The sequence below is a fragment of the Cricetulus griseus genome, chromosome 2 (genome assembly GCF_003668045.3).
Source record: "Cricetulus griseus strain 17A/GY chromosome 2, alternate assembly CriGri-PICRH-1.0, whole genome shotgun sequence".
Classification (NCBI taxonomy): Eukaryota; Metazoa; Chordata; class Mammalia; order Rodentia; family Cricetidae; genus Cricetulus; species Cricetulus griseus.
In genome coordinates this window covers 95277158-95292091 of record NC_048595.1, presented here as the reverse complement: position 1 = coordinate 95292091, position 14934 = coordinate 95277158, and the positions used below count along the sequence as shown (strand labels likewise).

The window sequence follows — 14934 nt, the reverse complement described above, 5'->3', positions numbered from 1 at the left end:
CCAAGCAGCCAACTACTAGGAATTATGATGGCAGGGGATCCTAGCATATGGATACTCACACCTTTTGTTATTTCACCAGGGGCAACTCCATTTTGTGAAATAATATGACATTATGGGATTAATTCTTTATTTACAAGAAAATGAAGAAATACCTTTTGAAAAGAAATGTAAACTCTGAGATAAGAAAAGCAATATACAGACGTGACTTGTGTGAGGGCAGGTCATGCCACTGTTTCTTTAAACAATAGAGCTGGGCATGGTGGAGCACACCTGTAACCCAGCCTGGTCTACATAGTGAGTTCTAGATTAGCCAGGGCTATATAACGAGACTGTTTGAAACAGAAAAGCAAAACAAAATACACAATGCTTTTATTTTAAAAAATCGCATGATTTCTTCATGTTGGCATATGTGAAAGAATAAGATCACCTCTCACTTTTGACAGTCTTTTGTGACCGAGCAGGTAACAGCCCTAGGTCTCTAGAGCGGGAACTCAGTACTCATCCAGATGTGCCCGAGGAATGGAGAGGCCTCAATCTTTAAGGGCCTAGACCTTCAGCTTCTCTGCCTCCAGTCTGATCTGCTGCTCTACTCTCTGTTCTTCTAGGATCTCCTCAATAGATACTTGCTGGAGATACTGTGGTTCTCCTTTTCCTGCAAAACAGGCAGGTTTGAACAACTTCCCGTGAAGTCCAGAATAGAAAATTATTTCTCCTAGTAGGACCACATTTTCTCCTCTGGCCACAAAAATCCCTCGAGGAATATCACCGTACTTTTTGCCCAAATGAATGTGCTCCACAGTTTGCTGCAGCACTAAGTTAGCAAACTGATCGATGCTTCTTAGAAAACCTATAAGTGTCCTTCCTTCTCGAAGTAGGACCAAGTGCTTTTTGTCGATGTCCTCTATGAGGCTGGGGTTGCCGGGCACTTTGAGTTCAGGCAAGTGAGGGCATCCAGTCGCCCATCAGCGGGACACAGACGGGAACCGCTGCTCACCTGCAATTCAATTCACCACATTCATCTTTCTGTGCTTGGGATACCTTACTCAGCACGATTTTTTTTTCTATTTCCATCAATTCACTTACAAATTTCATGATGTCATCTTATAAATAGTGAGTAAACACTCCATTGTGTATATGTACCACATTTTCTTTATCAGTTCTTCTGTTAATGGACATCTAGGTTGTTTCCAATTTCTGGCTACTATGAATAGGATGGCAATGAACATGGTTGAGCAAATGTCTCTGATAGGATGTATGTTCATGAGCAATATAGCTGGATTGTATCTCTCCTTACATTGATGTCTTTGATCAATCTGGAGTTGAGTTTTGTGCAGGGTGTTAAGTATGAATCTACCTAGATTGTTCTACATGCCAACATCCAGTTTGACCAGCACCATTTGTCAAAGATGCTTTTTTTCCAGTATATATATCTAGTTTCTTTATATAAAAGAAAATCACGGATGTGTGGATTCATGCCTGTATCTTCAATTCAATTCCATTTATTAATGCCTGTTTTTATGCCAATACCATGCTGGTTATTACTGTAGCTATGTAGTACAACTTGAAATTGGAAATGGTGAGACCTCCCATAGTTCTTCTATTATTCAGGATTGCTATATCCTGGTTTGTTTATTTGTTTGGTGTGTGTGTGTGTGTGTGTGTGTGTGTGTGTGTGTGTGAGCGCGCGCGCTCATGTGCACGTGCTTGCTCTCTCTCATGTGCATTTCCATATGAAGCTGAGAATTATCCTTTCAAAATCTGTGAAGATTATTTTGGAATCTTGATGAGGACTGTGTTGAATCTATAGATTGATTTTGGTAGCATGGCTATTTTTACTATATTAATTCTACCAGTCAATGAGCATGGGAGATCTTTCCATCTTCTGATATCTTCTTCAACTTCTTCAAAGACTCAAAGTTTTTATCTTAGAAGACTTTAACTTGCTTGGTTAGAGTTACCTCAAGATAGTTTATATTATTTGAGGCCCTTGTGAAAGGTTTTGTTTCCCTGATTTCTTTTTCAGTCCATTTGTCATTTGTACATAGGAAGGCTGATGGTTTCTGTGATTTAATTTGGTATCCAGCTACTTTGCTGAAAGTTTATCAGCTATAGGAATCTCCCAGTGGAATATTTAGGGTCACTTATGTATACTATCATATCATCTGCAAATACACTTTGACTTCTTCCTTTTCAATTTTTTTATCCCCTTGATCCCCCTCAATTGTCTTATTGCTCTAGCTAAGACTTCAAGTACTGTGTTGAATAGGTATAGAGAGAGTGGACAACCGTGTCTTGTTCCTGATTTTATTGGAATTACTTTGAATTTCTGTCCATTTAACTTGATGCTGGCTATGACTTGCTGAAAGCTGCATTTATTATGTTGAGTCATGTCCCTTGTATCCCTGACATATACTGGACTTTTATCATGAAAGGGTGTTGAATTTTTGTCAAAGGCCTTTTCTTCATGTAGTGAGATGATTGTTTTTTGTCTTTCATTTTGTTTATACCTCATGTTCCTTTTAAGCCTCTCCTCCACCCAACCCCTCTGGAGCTTCTCAGCTCTTCTGACAGGTCCTCTACTTCCTCATAAACACAAGCATACTTGTCTCATAGCAGCAGACCTGACCCTAATAACTTCATGGCATAGGGCAAAAGCACAAAAAGGTCATATAGCTTATGTATACATATTGAAAGACTATACTTGTAGCTAGCCAGACTGTTAGACTAAGTGGTTTTATCTTTCTACAAGACACACCTAAGTTACAGCAAACATCATATAACTGCCAAGAAGGCCAAAGTCAATCTGTTGTGCCATAATTCCCTATTGCACTGGAGATCTCTTTTTCAGAACTCAACACCAATTATCTTTAATTCACAAGGTCTTGTTTAACTGATTCTTGTGTGACAGTATAGACTCTCAGTGAACCTGGAACTCACCAGTTCAGCCAGACTGGCTTGTCAGCTAGCTCATGGATCCTCCTGTTTCGGAAGTGTTAGGATTACAAACACATGCCACAGAGCTTGGCTTTTTATGTGGGTGCTGGGTCCCTGAACTCAGATTTTCAATCTTGCACAGCAGGCATTTTACCAGTCAAATTGTAACTGACTCTGACATTTAAAAAAAAAAATGCCCTTCCTCTATAAAGAGACTGATGACTACCTTAAATGCCACCACAGAGCCTTCACCCAGTAGCTGATGGAAGCAGAAGCAGAGATTCACAGCTAAGCACTGAGCCAAATTCCTGGAATCCAGTTGTAGAGAGGGAGGAGTGATGGGCAAAGGGGTGAAGACCACACTGGGGAAACCCACAGAAACAGCTGACCTGAGCAAGTGGGAGCTCATGGACCCTAGTCTGACAGCTGGGGAACCAGCATAAGACCAAACCAGGCCCCTGAACGTGGTGTCAGCTAGGAGGCCTGGGCAGTCTATTTTGCCTCTGGCAGGAATGGGCTTTTGGAGTCCATTCCCTATGGGGGGATACTCTCTCAGCTTAGATACTGGGGGTGGGTCGACTAGGTCCTGCCCTAAATGACAGACTTTGATGATCCCCCCCTGGGAGGCCTTACCCTCCCTGAGGAGTGGATGGGAGATGGGAGATTGGTGGAGCGAATAGGAGGATGGAAGGGAACTGGGATTGGTATGTAAAATAAGATTGTTTTTAATTTAAATAAAATTTAATTTTAAAAAAGTATTTCCTACGGTAATGCCTAATGTCTTTATTTTTCTCCTTGGTATGAAAATTTGATAGATACCTCGTTCTTTGAACTAAGGGTATCATAGCATCTGGTATACCCTGAAGAAAATCCAAATCGCTTAGTACGTAGTGTGCTTTATTTTAGAAATTACTTTCAATATTCCCTTAAACCCCTACTCTGAGGGCCAAAATTCTCTCTCCACTTCCATTCCACCTGCAGACCTTAAGAACTGAGTTTCCTTAGTGATATGAACATCTCTAAGATTGTGGAAAACGACATCATGAGGATGAAAACGACATCCAGTCTGAGCAACGATCTATATACATACATATACATGGATACACACGCACATGCGTGCATACACATACACACACACATTAGTTGGGCTGGGTCTGGAGGTATGACTATTCAGAGAGGAGGACCAGTGACCCGCACACACTTCAAAGCGTGTTCTTGCAGCAGCTGATCCAACTGGAATAACTTGAGAAGGAAATTAGGAAAATCAGCTGGGAGTCCAGCTCTGTCACAAACAGGTTGAACTGGATTGAGTCACTTCAAATCTGTGCTGAGCTTCAAAGTCACCATCATTTTAATAAGGACAGACGCCCAAAGCACTGCAGCAGCCTCTGGACAAAACCACAATTCGTCCCTGCTTCCCATCTGTGCCCTGGACATTAAGACGTCTCCCCCGCCATCCCCCCCTCCGCCACTGCCTGTCACTCAGGGGAGAAGTGGGCAGGGCGAAGGGGAATGGCACATATCTCTGAGCTTCAGTTTCCACAACCCTAAGGAAGGACAGGTGGTCGTCCTCGCCTCGCCAACAAAACTCAACGAGCACAAGAAAATGTAACATCCAGAGGGTTATCCAAATGTAAACAGTCTTGGACACAGTACACAAGACAACCTAAAAAGGACACGTGGAACCATTCCTCCAGGGGCTGGCACAGTACAACCTACCTCCCCTCCCGCTGGGACGTTAGGGGGCGGGACCTCCTGACCCCGCCCCCTAGAGGCGCCCCGCCCCTCTTGCGCCTGCGCAGTGAATATTGACAGCTTCGAGCGCCTAGGCGGGAGGTAAGGGGCTGACGGGCGGCCTCCTCGGGGACACGGGGCTGCGCTGTGCCACCGCGGGCCGGGGTATGGACGCCGGAGATAGGCGCCAGGCAGCAAGCCCGGCTTCTGGTCAGTGAGAGCGCCGGGCGGCGTCCAGAGTGGCCGAGCCTCCAGGTTTCAGTTTTGGAGCAGCTGTCCCAGCGGGCGAGGGGAGGTCGGGACCCCACGGTGCCAAGGCCTCCGGGTTCGCTATGGAGAGACTCTCCGGGTCCTAGGTCGTCGGTGTGGCCCGGGTGCGCTCTGGTGACGCCAAGGGGGCCGAGGCGACGCCAGTGCCCAGGCAGTACACAGAGAGGCCGCAGCTGCGGGGTGCGGGCCTGCACTCTAAAGTCAACACCCCGTGCGCCGCCCACAAGCCCAAGGGGACACGTTACTTTGAGGGATGGTGGTTTTGGCTATTTGGAACATTTTCTAGAAAAGGGGCTCCTTCGCTTATAAATTAACTCCCGAGTAATTTACTTCATATTTGAGTACTTTTTCTTCTTCGGGACCCTGAGTATCATGCACCCATGTCATCTTAGTTGCAAGTACCAGGAGATGAAGTTTGTAAAGCACTTGACACCTCTCACTGTAAATGTGTCTGGAAAATGATTGCAGCCCCGGCTTCTAAAATGTTCATGAAACAGCAATTCTTATACATGCCCAAATACAAACACAAAACAAAAACTCTGGAGAAATTTACAATTATTGATAACTTGCACAAATAGCTGGGCGGTGGTGGTGCACGCCTTTATTCCCTGCACTCAGGAGGCAGAGACAAGGCTATCTCAAGGCCAGCCAGGGCTACGCAGAGAATCTCTTGTCTCTGAAAAACAAAACAGGGTGGGGGGTGGTTGCACGAGTAATACAGAAAACTACAACTTCCCTTGTGTTAGTATTTTACATATAGTCACTGGGAGCAAGAAATTAATATTAGATTTAACTGGTTCTCTTGTGATTCCATTCTTTTTATTAGAGTACCTTCTGTGTTCTACAATGGGATCTAAGACCCAACTATATTTACATTTTATTTACTCTTTATTTACATGGCACCCTCATGTTTTCCAATCTCTGGTGTCTAATGACTTATGCTTTTGAAAAACCAGGAGTGTTGGTAGTGCCTTTCAAGTAGGAATTTGGCTATAGTTTATTGTGATTAGATTGTTCTGCAATTTTGTTCAGAATACCGCAAGGTATAAATACCCTTTTCAGTTTATACCACCATGGAACCTGCTGCTTGTGGTGTCAACCTTGATCACTTAGTTAAACTTGGTGTCTGGGGGATTCTCCAAAGTAACTACTATTCCAATAATTCTCCAAGTACTTTAGTACTGTGGCACTCTTCAATTTCCCTCCTTCCTTTTTTGGAATTCTCTAAGGAGGGTCTGTCCATTGTCCCCATTTCTTTATCTGTATTCAATTCCTTGTGTCAATATAAACTCCTATGATTTCTGGAAGGCACACCTTTAATCCCAGTACTTGGCAGGCAGAGGCAGGCAGATCTTTTGAGTTCAAAGCCAGCCTGGTCTACTGAGCTGAGTTCCAGAGCAGCCAGAAAAACCCTAAGCCCAAACCATCACATAACTGCATATGATTATGTTTCTGTTATTATGCACTTAATATGTCAGATTGTTCACACTTTGTGCATTGGGAAGTTTTGTGTTGTCCTTGTTTTCTGTACCCCTGTGTTTTTCCTGCCCCAATCCTGCAGTCAACCACTTCTCCAAGGACTCCTGGCTTCCTTTACTCACTTGTTGCTTGCTGCCCTTCTTTCAAAATGGTATTAGATACCAACACCTATGGTCTAGGTGTGCTCACTGCTACTAGGGTGTCATTGCTTTCAGAGCCTCACAAAAGACAGCAGTATATGCTGTATATACACCCATGTATGCAAGATCAATATTTGTGTATCTATATATACTTAAAAAATAAAAAGTGCATAGCAGTATCTCTGTCTGTTCACACCACTAGGTCCATTCTGGTATTGGCTCCTGCTTGTTCTCTAACAGTGAGAACTGACTCATTTTCTGGGAAATACTTCCTTTTTGTTCAGTCCTGGTAAGGGCAGATACTAATTCCAGGATATCTAAAATATACTACTGAGAGATAGTAGCTGGATTTTCTTTGGGCTGCCAACCGGCTCTCAGATAAAGACACAGAGACTTACTGTTAATTATGGATGCTCAGCCTTAGCTTAGGCTTGCCCCACTAGCTCTTTTAACTTAATTTGTTTATAATCATCTGTGTTTTACCTTGGGGATTTTTACCTTTTTTTCATTCTGTATGTCCTACTTTTTTGTATTCTCCCTGGCTGGCTGGCTGGCTGTCCTCTGGTGGTCCTGGCCCCCCAAGCCTAAATTCCTCCCCCTACTCACTCTCCCTGCCCAGAAGTCCCTCTTATACCTTCTCCCTTGCTTTTGGCCATCCAGCTTCTTATTAAATCACTTAAGTGCCTTAGGCAGGCAAGGCAAAGCAGCAACACATCCTTTTTTTTCTCCATTTTTTTATTCAGATTAGAAACAAGATTGTTTTACATGTCAATCCCAGTTCCCTCTCCTTCCCCTCCTCCCCTGCCTCCCACTAACACCCCACCTATCCTATACCCTTTCTGCTCCCCAGGGAGGGCGAGTCCTTCCATGGGGGGGGGGTCTTCAGAGTCTGTCATATCCTTTGGGATAGGGCCTAGGCACTCCCCCATGTATCTAGGCTGAGGGGGTTATCCCTCTATGTGAAATGGGCTCCCAAAGTCCATTCCTATGCTAGGGATAAGTACCGATCTACTACAAGAGGCCCCATAGATTTCCGAGGTCTCAGGTTCATGGGGTCTGGATCAGTCCTGTGTTGGTTTCCCAGCTATCAGTCTGGTGACCAAGAGCTCTCCCTTGTTCAGGCCAGCTGTTTCTGTGGGTTTCACCAGCCTGTTCTTGACCCCTTTGCTCATCACTTCTCCTTCTCGGCAACTGAATTCCAGTTCAGTTCAGGGTTTAGCAGTGGTTATGTGCTTCTACTTCCATCAGCTGCTGGATGAAGGCTCTAGGATGGCATATAAGTTAGTCATCAATCTCATTATCGGGGAGAGCATTTAAGGTAGCCTCTCCACTGGCAGAAACACATCTTTATATAATGAAACAAATGCAACACACAAACATTCTACAATAGAGAGAAAAATACAGTACAGCTGTTTTAATCTTTAGCCTTACAATGTTCAGCAAAAGTGTCATGTTTTGGGCTTTGATTGTTTTCTTCCCCATTTAGTTCATGGTAATGCAGTCTTGTTTTTGATAGCTTATTTCTCGTTTTATATTTCTCTTACATCTTGGTTTTTAAAAAATTTTATACAGTAGCATTTACTCTTTGATGCATATAGTTGCATGGGTTTTAACAAGTGCAAATAGCTGTATATCACCACACCATGCCAGAATAAATTCTATCACAAATATTTTCATGCTTTTTCAAACCATTAAAATAATAGAATAACTTCACAGAAGTTTGGGAACTTAGGCATTTGGATATTTTTGGATATTTTTACAGGTGTGAGATCTTTTATCCTTTTTTAGTTTAGTGTTTTAATCATGTAACATGTTCCAACTTTATGAGTAAAAAAGTAAAAAGTGCTGGAATATACTTTCAGTCAGTATTCAAACACACTTCTACACCACATTCTGCAACTGGGATCTTCCCATAACAGATGACAGATGTGAACTATTGCATGACGTTTGGGATGCCATGCTAGACAATATTCTAACAATGTTATTGGTAACATTGTGCCTGAAATCATTTGAATGTTAAGCTCTCAGATATAGTATATAACTATAATAATTTTTTAAAAATAGAAAAATGATAGAGGAAAATTTTAAATTCTAGTTAGTAGGAGACTGAACTAGAAAGGTCTCTTGAGACACCATTGCCCCCACTAATTTAATCAAACCATTGGTAAGAATATGGAGAAGTGCTTCTGTTGGAATGTAAAATGGAAGGAAGGCACATTTGGGAATGTGTATGTTTTTAAAACTTAAAGTTTGTCTGCTTAATATTTCTATTTTTAGCTGTCTATATTAAGTAATCATGGGTGGTAATAGGGCTTACTGTATGAGGAAAGTAATCACAATTTGTTTATAATAGTGGAAAGTTAGGATCAACTTAAATAGCATACAATTGATGATTAGATTATGGAACATTCATAATGTAATTCTATGCTACTAAAAGTAAGCACATAATACAAATATTTACATGGTAACAATTTTCATATATTTGATCATATTATTCAAAATAAATCCAACATTAATTCATCCATTCAATCCAGTAATAGGTTATTATGTTTATTCCATCATTTTATTTTCTTTATTGTTAAATATGTTTTTTTATAACCCTTTGCAGTGTTTTGAGGGGGAGAAGGGTTAATTCTATAAATGTTTAAAAACCATGTTACCTACCAGATACCTTAACAAACTCTAGGGATCCTGGGGGATACCAAAAAGAAGGGTTTGTGAACACACATGTGAGCATGATCTCACAAGCACATGTGCAGGTACACACACTTGCTTTTTCTCTGTCTCTCTCATCTCTATCCCTGTCTTCTATTCTCCCATCCTCCCTCCCGCCCTCTCCCTCCTTCCCTTCCCTTTTAGTAATTCTTTTAATGAGTTTGTTAAATCAGTCTTGCATATCTGAAAATAATTATTTTGACTTCACCATAAATGATAATTTGCCTGGGTATGTACCAGCTTCTTAGTACTTTGAAGACATCCCTGTCTTTTGATATATTGCTTTGATGAAAAGTTGGCTGCTTTTGTTGTTTTCATTTATCTGTTATCTCTGGTTTGCTTTTAAGATGTTTTTCTTTGTCCTTGATGCTCTGCAGTTCCTATCATGTGCTTAGGTAAGTTTGTTTTTATTTATACTAGCTGGGCTATGTAGTTTTTCAACTTGAGATCATCTGTCTTAATTCTCAGAATATTTTATTTGATTAATTTCTATTGGTTGTTTTCTGTATTCTTTACTGAGCTTGTGAATCTATGTCCTTTATTTCCTCATTTATATTCTTCATCTTTTTTTTGAGACAGGGTTTTTCTCTGTGTAGTTTTGGAGCCTATCCTGGCAATCACTCTGGAGACCGGCTGGCCTCGAACTCACAGAGATCTGCCTGCCTCTGCCTCTGCCTCCCGAGTGCTGGGATTAAAGGCGTGCACCACCAATGCCTGGCTATTCTTTGTCTTTTTATCCTTCGAGTTCTGATAGCTTCCATTCAGTAGTCCTCTCTCCAGCTATGTATGGTTTCTTGTTTACCTCATCTTTTGAGGCTTTCAGTTTAGAATTTTTTTTTTCTTACCTTATGTTCCAATTGGCCTGTTAACTCTTTTGTAACATATTACTTTTTAAAACGGAACCCACTCCTTATGTCCTATTGAAAAGTCTATTTATTCATTTATGTTTTTGTATATTTAAGAATAGACTTGACATTACCTCTCTTTTTTAATCACTTTCTCATTTCTAGGGCATTTGTTATTTTTTGTTTTGTTTGCTTGTTTCTTAAGTCTATTTCTTTTCACACTGTACTTCTCCGCATGTCTCTAGTTCTTGTCTGCTGTGGGGTTCAGTTTTAACACTCTTCTTTGTATCTGAACATTTTCCTTGGAAGCTTGTATTAGCATAAGAACCAAGTTCTTAGCCAAGGGTAATGGAAGTTGTTTTTATAGCCGTTGCTTCAAGATTTTCAACTGTGGAAGAAAGGAGGAAAACAGAACATTGTTTAAAGCATTTCTTAATGTTTGGAGCATTAGATCTCTTTGAGAATCTGAAAACAATGAATCTTAAAGATTCAGGGCCTCACAGAATCAATACATGAATGTGTATCTCTGAGGCCTGGACTAAGAAGCCATGGCCCAACAGGATTACATATTCAATTTGTTGTTGGGCTGTGGGTTAAAGAGGTGGCATCAAGGCATGATGTACTTTAGTGGTGTTCAAGCTTGGCTAAGCAGGGAGCACATCATTTATGTAAAATCTGTTACAAGCTCAAATTTATAAAAATTGATGTAAGTAAAATTTGTCTGCTTGAAGCCAGTGTGGGGTTCTAGAGAATGCTCAATTCCAGCTCCTACCTTTCTTGTCCTGTCTCCAAAAGCATATGCTGGGACTTTTTTATATGGCTGTAGAGTCCTGGTTACACAGAAAAAATCTCCATATATCTGTAGGGAATCTGGTTCTTTAAAAAATATTTAAGTATATTTATTTAAGTGTGTGTGTCATTCATGTGCTACAGTGTGCTTGTGGAGATCAGAGGGAGTCAGTTTTTTCCCATGTAGGACCTAGGGATCACACTCAGGTTGTGTCTTGGTAGCAAGTGCCTTTACCTACTGAGCCATCACCTGGCCTTGTAAATAAGATTCTTATTGGAGTTCTATTGCTGGCCATTTAGTAGACATTGCAATCATCTTGTTTAAAGTGGAGATGAGGGCCTTCAGTGAAAGTTCTGTATTCTGCAATGTACTTGAAGTATATAATTACACAATTACATTATGTGACTTTGGAGGTGGAGTTTGATGTAAACAGAAATATTGAGTGAAAATTTTCCTTGCAGTTTTGCTATTTGGCAATTCTTTTAAAAGATGTCTATTCAGTGTCCAAAGTTTATCAGGAAGGCCTCATTTTTAGTGGTGTTTATATTGCAAAAGACTTCAGGAGACAGCTATCAAAAGAGTAGGTACTTATGGTTGAGGAGATAATTGATAGTTTTATTTTATTCTGTTTATTCTTGTATTTTCTAAACTTGTTGATTGCATATTTATTTATTTATTTAGAGAGAGTGTGTGTGTGTGTACATGCATGTGCCCACGTGGGAAACATACACCATAGTTAGACAAGTCAGTTCTTTCTCTCTACTATGTGGGTTCCAGGTATTGAACTCAGGTCTTCAGTCTTGGTGGTAATCTCTTCTACCTACTGAGCCATCTCATGGCCCCCACTTATTTATATTTTCTGAACATTCTCGAGTAGCTTAGGAGGTAAAGGTATGGAGCTTAGGAGGATCAGGGTTTCCTGGTCAGCCTATAGTTACACAGTTCCTGTCCTGTCTGTGCTATGAAAATGAAACAGTTTAAAAAGTACTTGAGAATGACTAGATACTACTTTAACTACGAGAATATTTGAATATACATCCTTTTGTAGAAAAACCAAGCCATTCAAGTTCAATTTTGAGATAAATATGTATTTAGAGAAAAGGGTAATTACGTATTTGTTGATTAAAAAATTATGTCTGAGTGTTTGCCTGCATGTATGTCTGTGCACCATATGTTCAGTGCCACGGGGGGGGGGGGCGGGGCAGAAAATGATATTAGAACTGGAACTGGAGTCACAGGTGGTTGTTAGCTATGATGTGGATGCTGGGAACCAACCCAGGTCCTCCAGAAGAGCAGCCAGTACTCTTAACCGATGAGCTGTCTCTCCAACCCTGTCTTTGTTTATTTCTAAAAAGAATGGAACCTGTTATAAAAGCATTCTTAAATGTTCCTTGTTAGGTGTTTCTGCATGAGAGAAGAGAGCCACTACAAGTGGAAGTGTCTCAGCAGGCTTTAGGATGTCTGAAGATGAAGAAAAGGTGAGGTTACGTCGACTTGAACCAGCTATCCAGAAATTCACTAAGATAGTGATACCAACAGACCTGGAGAGGTTAAGAAAACACCAGATAAACATTGAGAAGGTGAGCATTCATTTCCACTGCAGAAGCAGGTAACTGCATGGATTCTCCCTTGCTTTCTTTGGATTTCAGCTGAATAGAGAATCTGAGACTTTGTAAGACACCTCCAACCCTGTGATATAGCAGCATTCACTTTTTAAGCTGGTCTACATGCTCTACAAATGTGTCTCTCATATATTCCTTTTATTATGTTGAGGAAGGGAGATAGGAGTAGAGTTTATACCTTTTTAATTTACATGTGGCGGTTTTAGGTAGTTAGTAATTAAGCTCAAATTGTTTGATACTGTCCCATGATGTGAAGATGGGAGCTGTGGCTAATGGAGCTGTCTTAATCTCATTCACCCCATGGCAAGTGTTTTGAACTTGTGCCTATCAGTAACTTCTGTCTTCTTCATGTTAAGATGTAAATAATTGTATGATGTGAGGGGATTTCCTTTCTCCACTGCTTCGCTTTGACAAAGGCCCCAAATTAAGAAGTACTGCCAAGGTGGGTTGGGGACATGAGGGTAGATGAGCTGCTCAGAGAGCAGTATAGACCCTTCCCTGGACAGGCTGTGATGTGGGGCTTGTGACAGTTGCTGCAGCCTTAGGTTTACTGACAACTGAACCCTGACTTAGAGAGGTGGGTTGTCATCTGTTTTAAGCATTGAGCTGTGTGCTCCTCTACTTTGCTTTTTTTAATTTTAGGATTAGGGTGAACCATGTGGTCATTAAGCCTTTTGATATAAGCTCTATTCATCCAAAATACCATTTTTTTCTCCTATTGATTTTTCTAGTATTTAATCACTTTAAAAAAAACACACACACACACACACACAGAAACTAATTTCTAAGATGTCTGCAATGGAAATTTCTCTGTGGTTTTGTTTTAGAATTCAGGGTTAATATTTTTTCTCCTCCCTTAATTTCTTGTTCTTTACATACAAGCCTTAAGTGATAGCTCTAGCTTGTAAGGAATTGTCTGGTAAATTGGTTCTCCTTGTAATAGAAGCATGTGGAATGATTCCATGCTTTGCTTAGTGGGACAGAGAAACATACCTTATCAAATCTTCTACCTAGAGTTGAACAATCCAAATAAACAATTCTGTTTCTAGATTGTTACAGCGTTAAAAATGTGTAAAAAGATTTGATGAGGTGTGTTTCAAAGTCCTGAGCTATACCAATTTCTCCATTACAAAGATGATAAGAATTAGGTAGAGGAATTGATTCTGAAAGGTAGAAACAAGAGATCTGTGCGCTATTAAAGCTATTTTCCCCTTTATTGTCCTACTTTACCTTTGAGATTTAACACATCTTTCTACTTTTGTATGAAAATGGCCGCTGCATTGCCCTTCAATGCTAGCTACATATGTGTGCAGTCCTGTCAGTAGAAAGTGAGAACCCTGAAGCAAGGTGGTGGGAAAGGAAAGGGCCTGCTACTGATTGGATTAGTTGTGCCAGGTGTCATAGGAGAATTATCTTGGAGTTAGTGCCATTGATTCTGCTCTTCCTGAACATGTTTCTTTTAGCATTTTTACTTATTATGAAACCTTCAGACATTATCAGATAATTATAATGGACAGACAAATGATAATATCTAAAGCTAAGAAGGTAAATTCATATTGATTTATACTTTTAAAAAAATATACTTGAACATTTCACTGTCTGTAGGTTTTCTAGTTTAATTGTGAAGATACCTGTTTCTCTTGAATAGCATATTTTGATGGATAGGCTATGGCATGTAAACATATTCAAAAATTGGAGTGCTCACTCTGTACAGGACAGTTAACTAAATTTAGGCTCCAGGTGCCTTACAGTGCCTCTCTTTCAAAAAGGCATATTATTCTTAGGAAAAGGTGTAGAAAGATAAAATAGTTATTATTTTAGCCATCATTCATCCAATATGAATTTAAAAGAAAAAAGCCAGACTGGAGAGAAACTGAAGGCAAACCTTTAGCAGAGTGATTCTGCAACAGTGAAAACAATGAGAGCAGTGTGCTGTGGACACCTGGGCCATGTTCCATAGGCCCTTCAGCAGTGCACTGTTATACACGATACGTGTTATTAACATGTGATCCTGAAGTTCGGAGCCTTAGCGTTCAGCTTTCTTAGCTAATGTGTCATAGGTATAGCACAGTAAATAGGAGCTATAAGATAGCCAACTTGGAACACAATTTTCTTTATTTCTTATTGTTGGGATCTAAGAAGAAAGTTACTGTGAGGGATATACACCCAGGATTTATATGAATTAGTTTAGGCTAAGATCCAGGTGGCAGAAAACCCCCATATGGCTTATCAGATAAGGTGGAATTTGTTTGCCTTAGGTTTGCCTCCATCTCATCTCTCATGGTAATGGAAGCCGTCCATTACCTGCAGGCATGCTCCATCATACGAAGCTTCATTTTCCTCCTAATGATCTTATTAGCACGTTTCTATTTTGAAGGTGAATTCCTCAGTGAAGAAGGTAGAGG

At 40.6% G+C, this 14934-nt stretch overlaps 1 protein-coding gene across 3 annotated transcripts in view; it reads left to right on the top strand.

Moving 5' to 3' along the window:
- Window positions 1-4698: 4698 nt before the first annotated feature.
- Stx17 (syntaxin 17) overlaps window positions 4699-14934 on the top strand; it is a 55929-nt gene continuing 45693 nt past the window's right edge. The window contains exons 1-3 of one of the 3 annotated variants that reach the window (XM_027403123.2): window positions 4751-4770; window positions 9620-9667; window positions 12306-12487. In XM_027403123.2, the coding sequence (XP_027258924.1) occupies window positions 12365-12487 (123 nt within the window). In that variant the 5' untranslated portion in view covers window positions 4751-4770; window positions 9620-9667; window positions 12306-12364. Of the gene's footprint in view, window positions 4879-9619; window positions 9668-12305; window positions 12488-14934 lie in introns of all 3 variants that reach the window. The other 2 variants (XM_027403122.2, XM_027403124.2) reach the window with 2 other exon arrangements.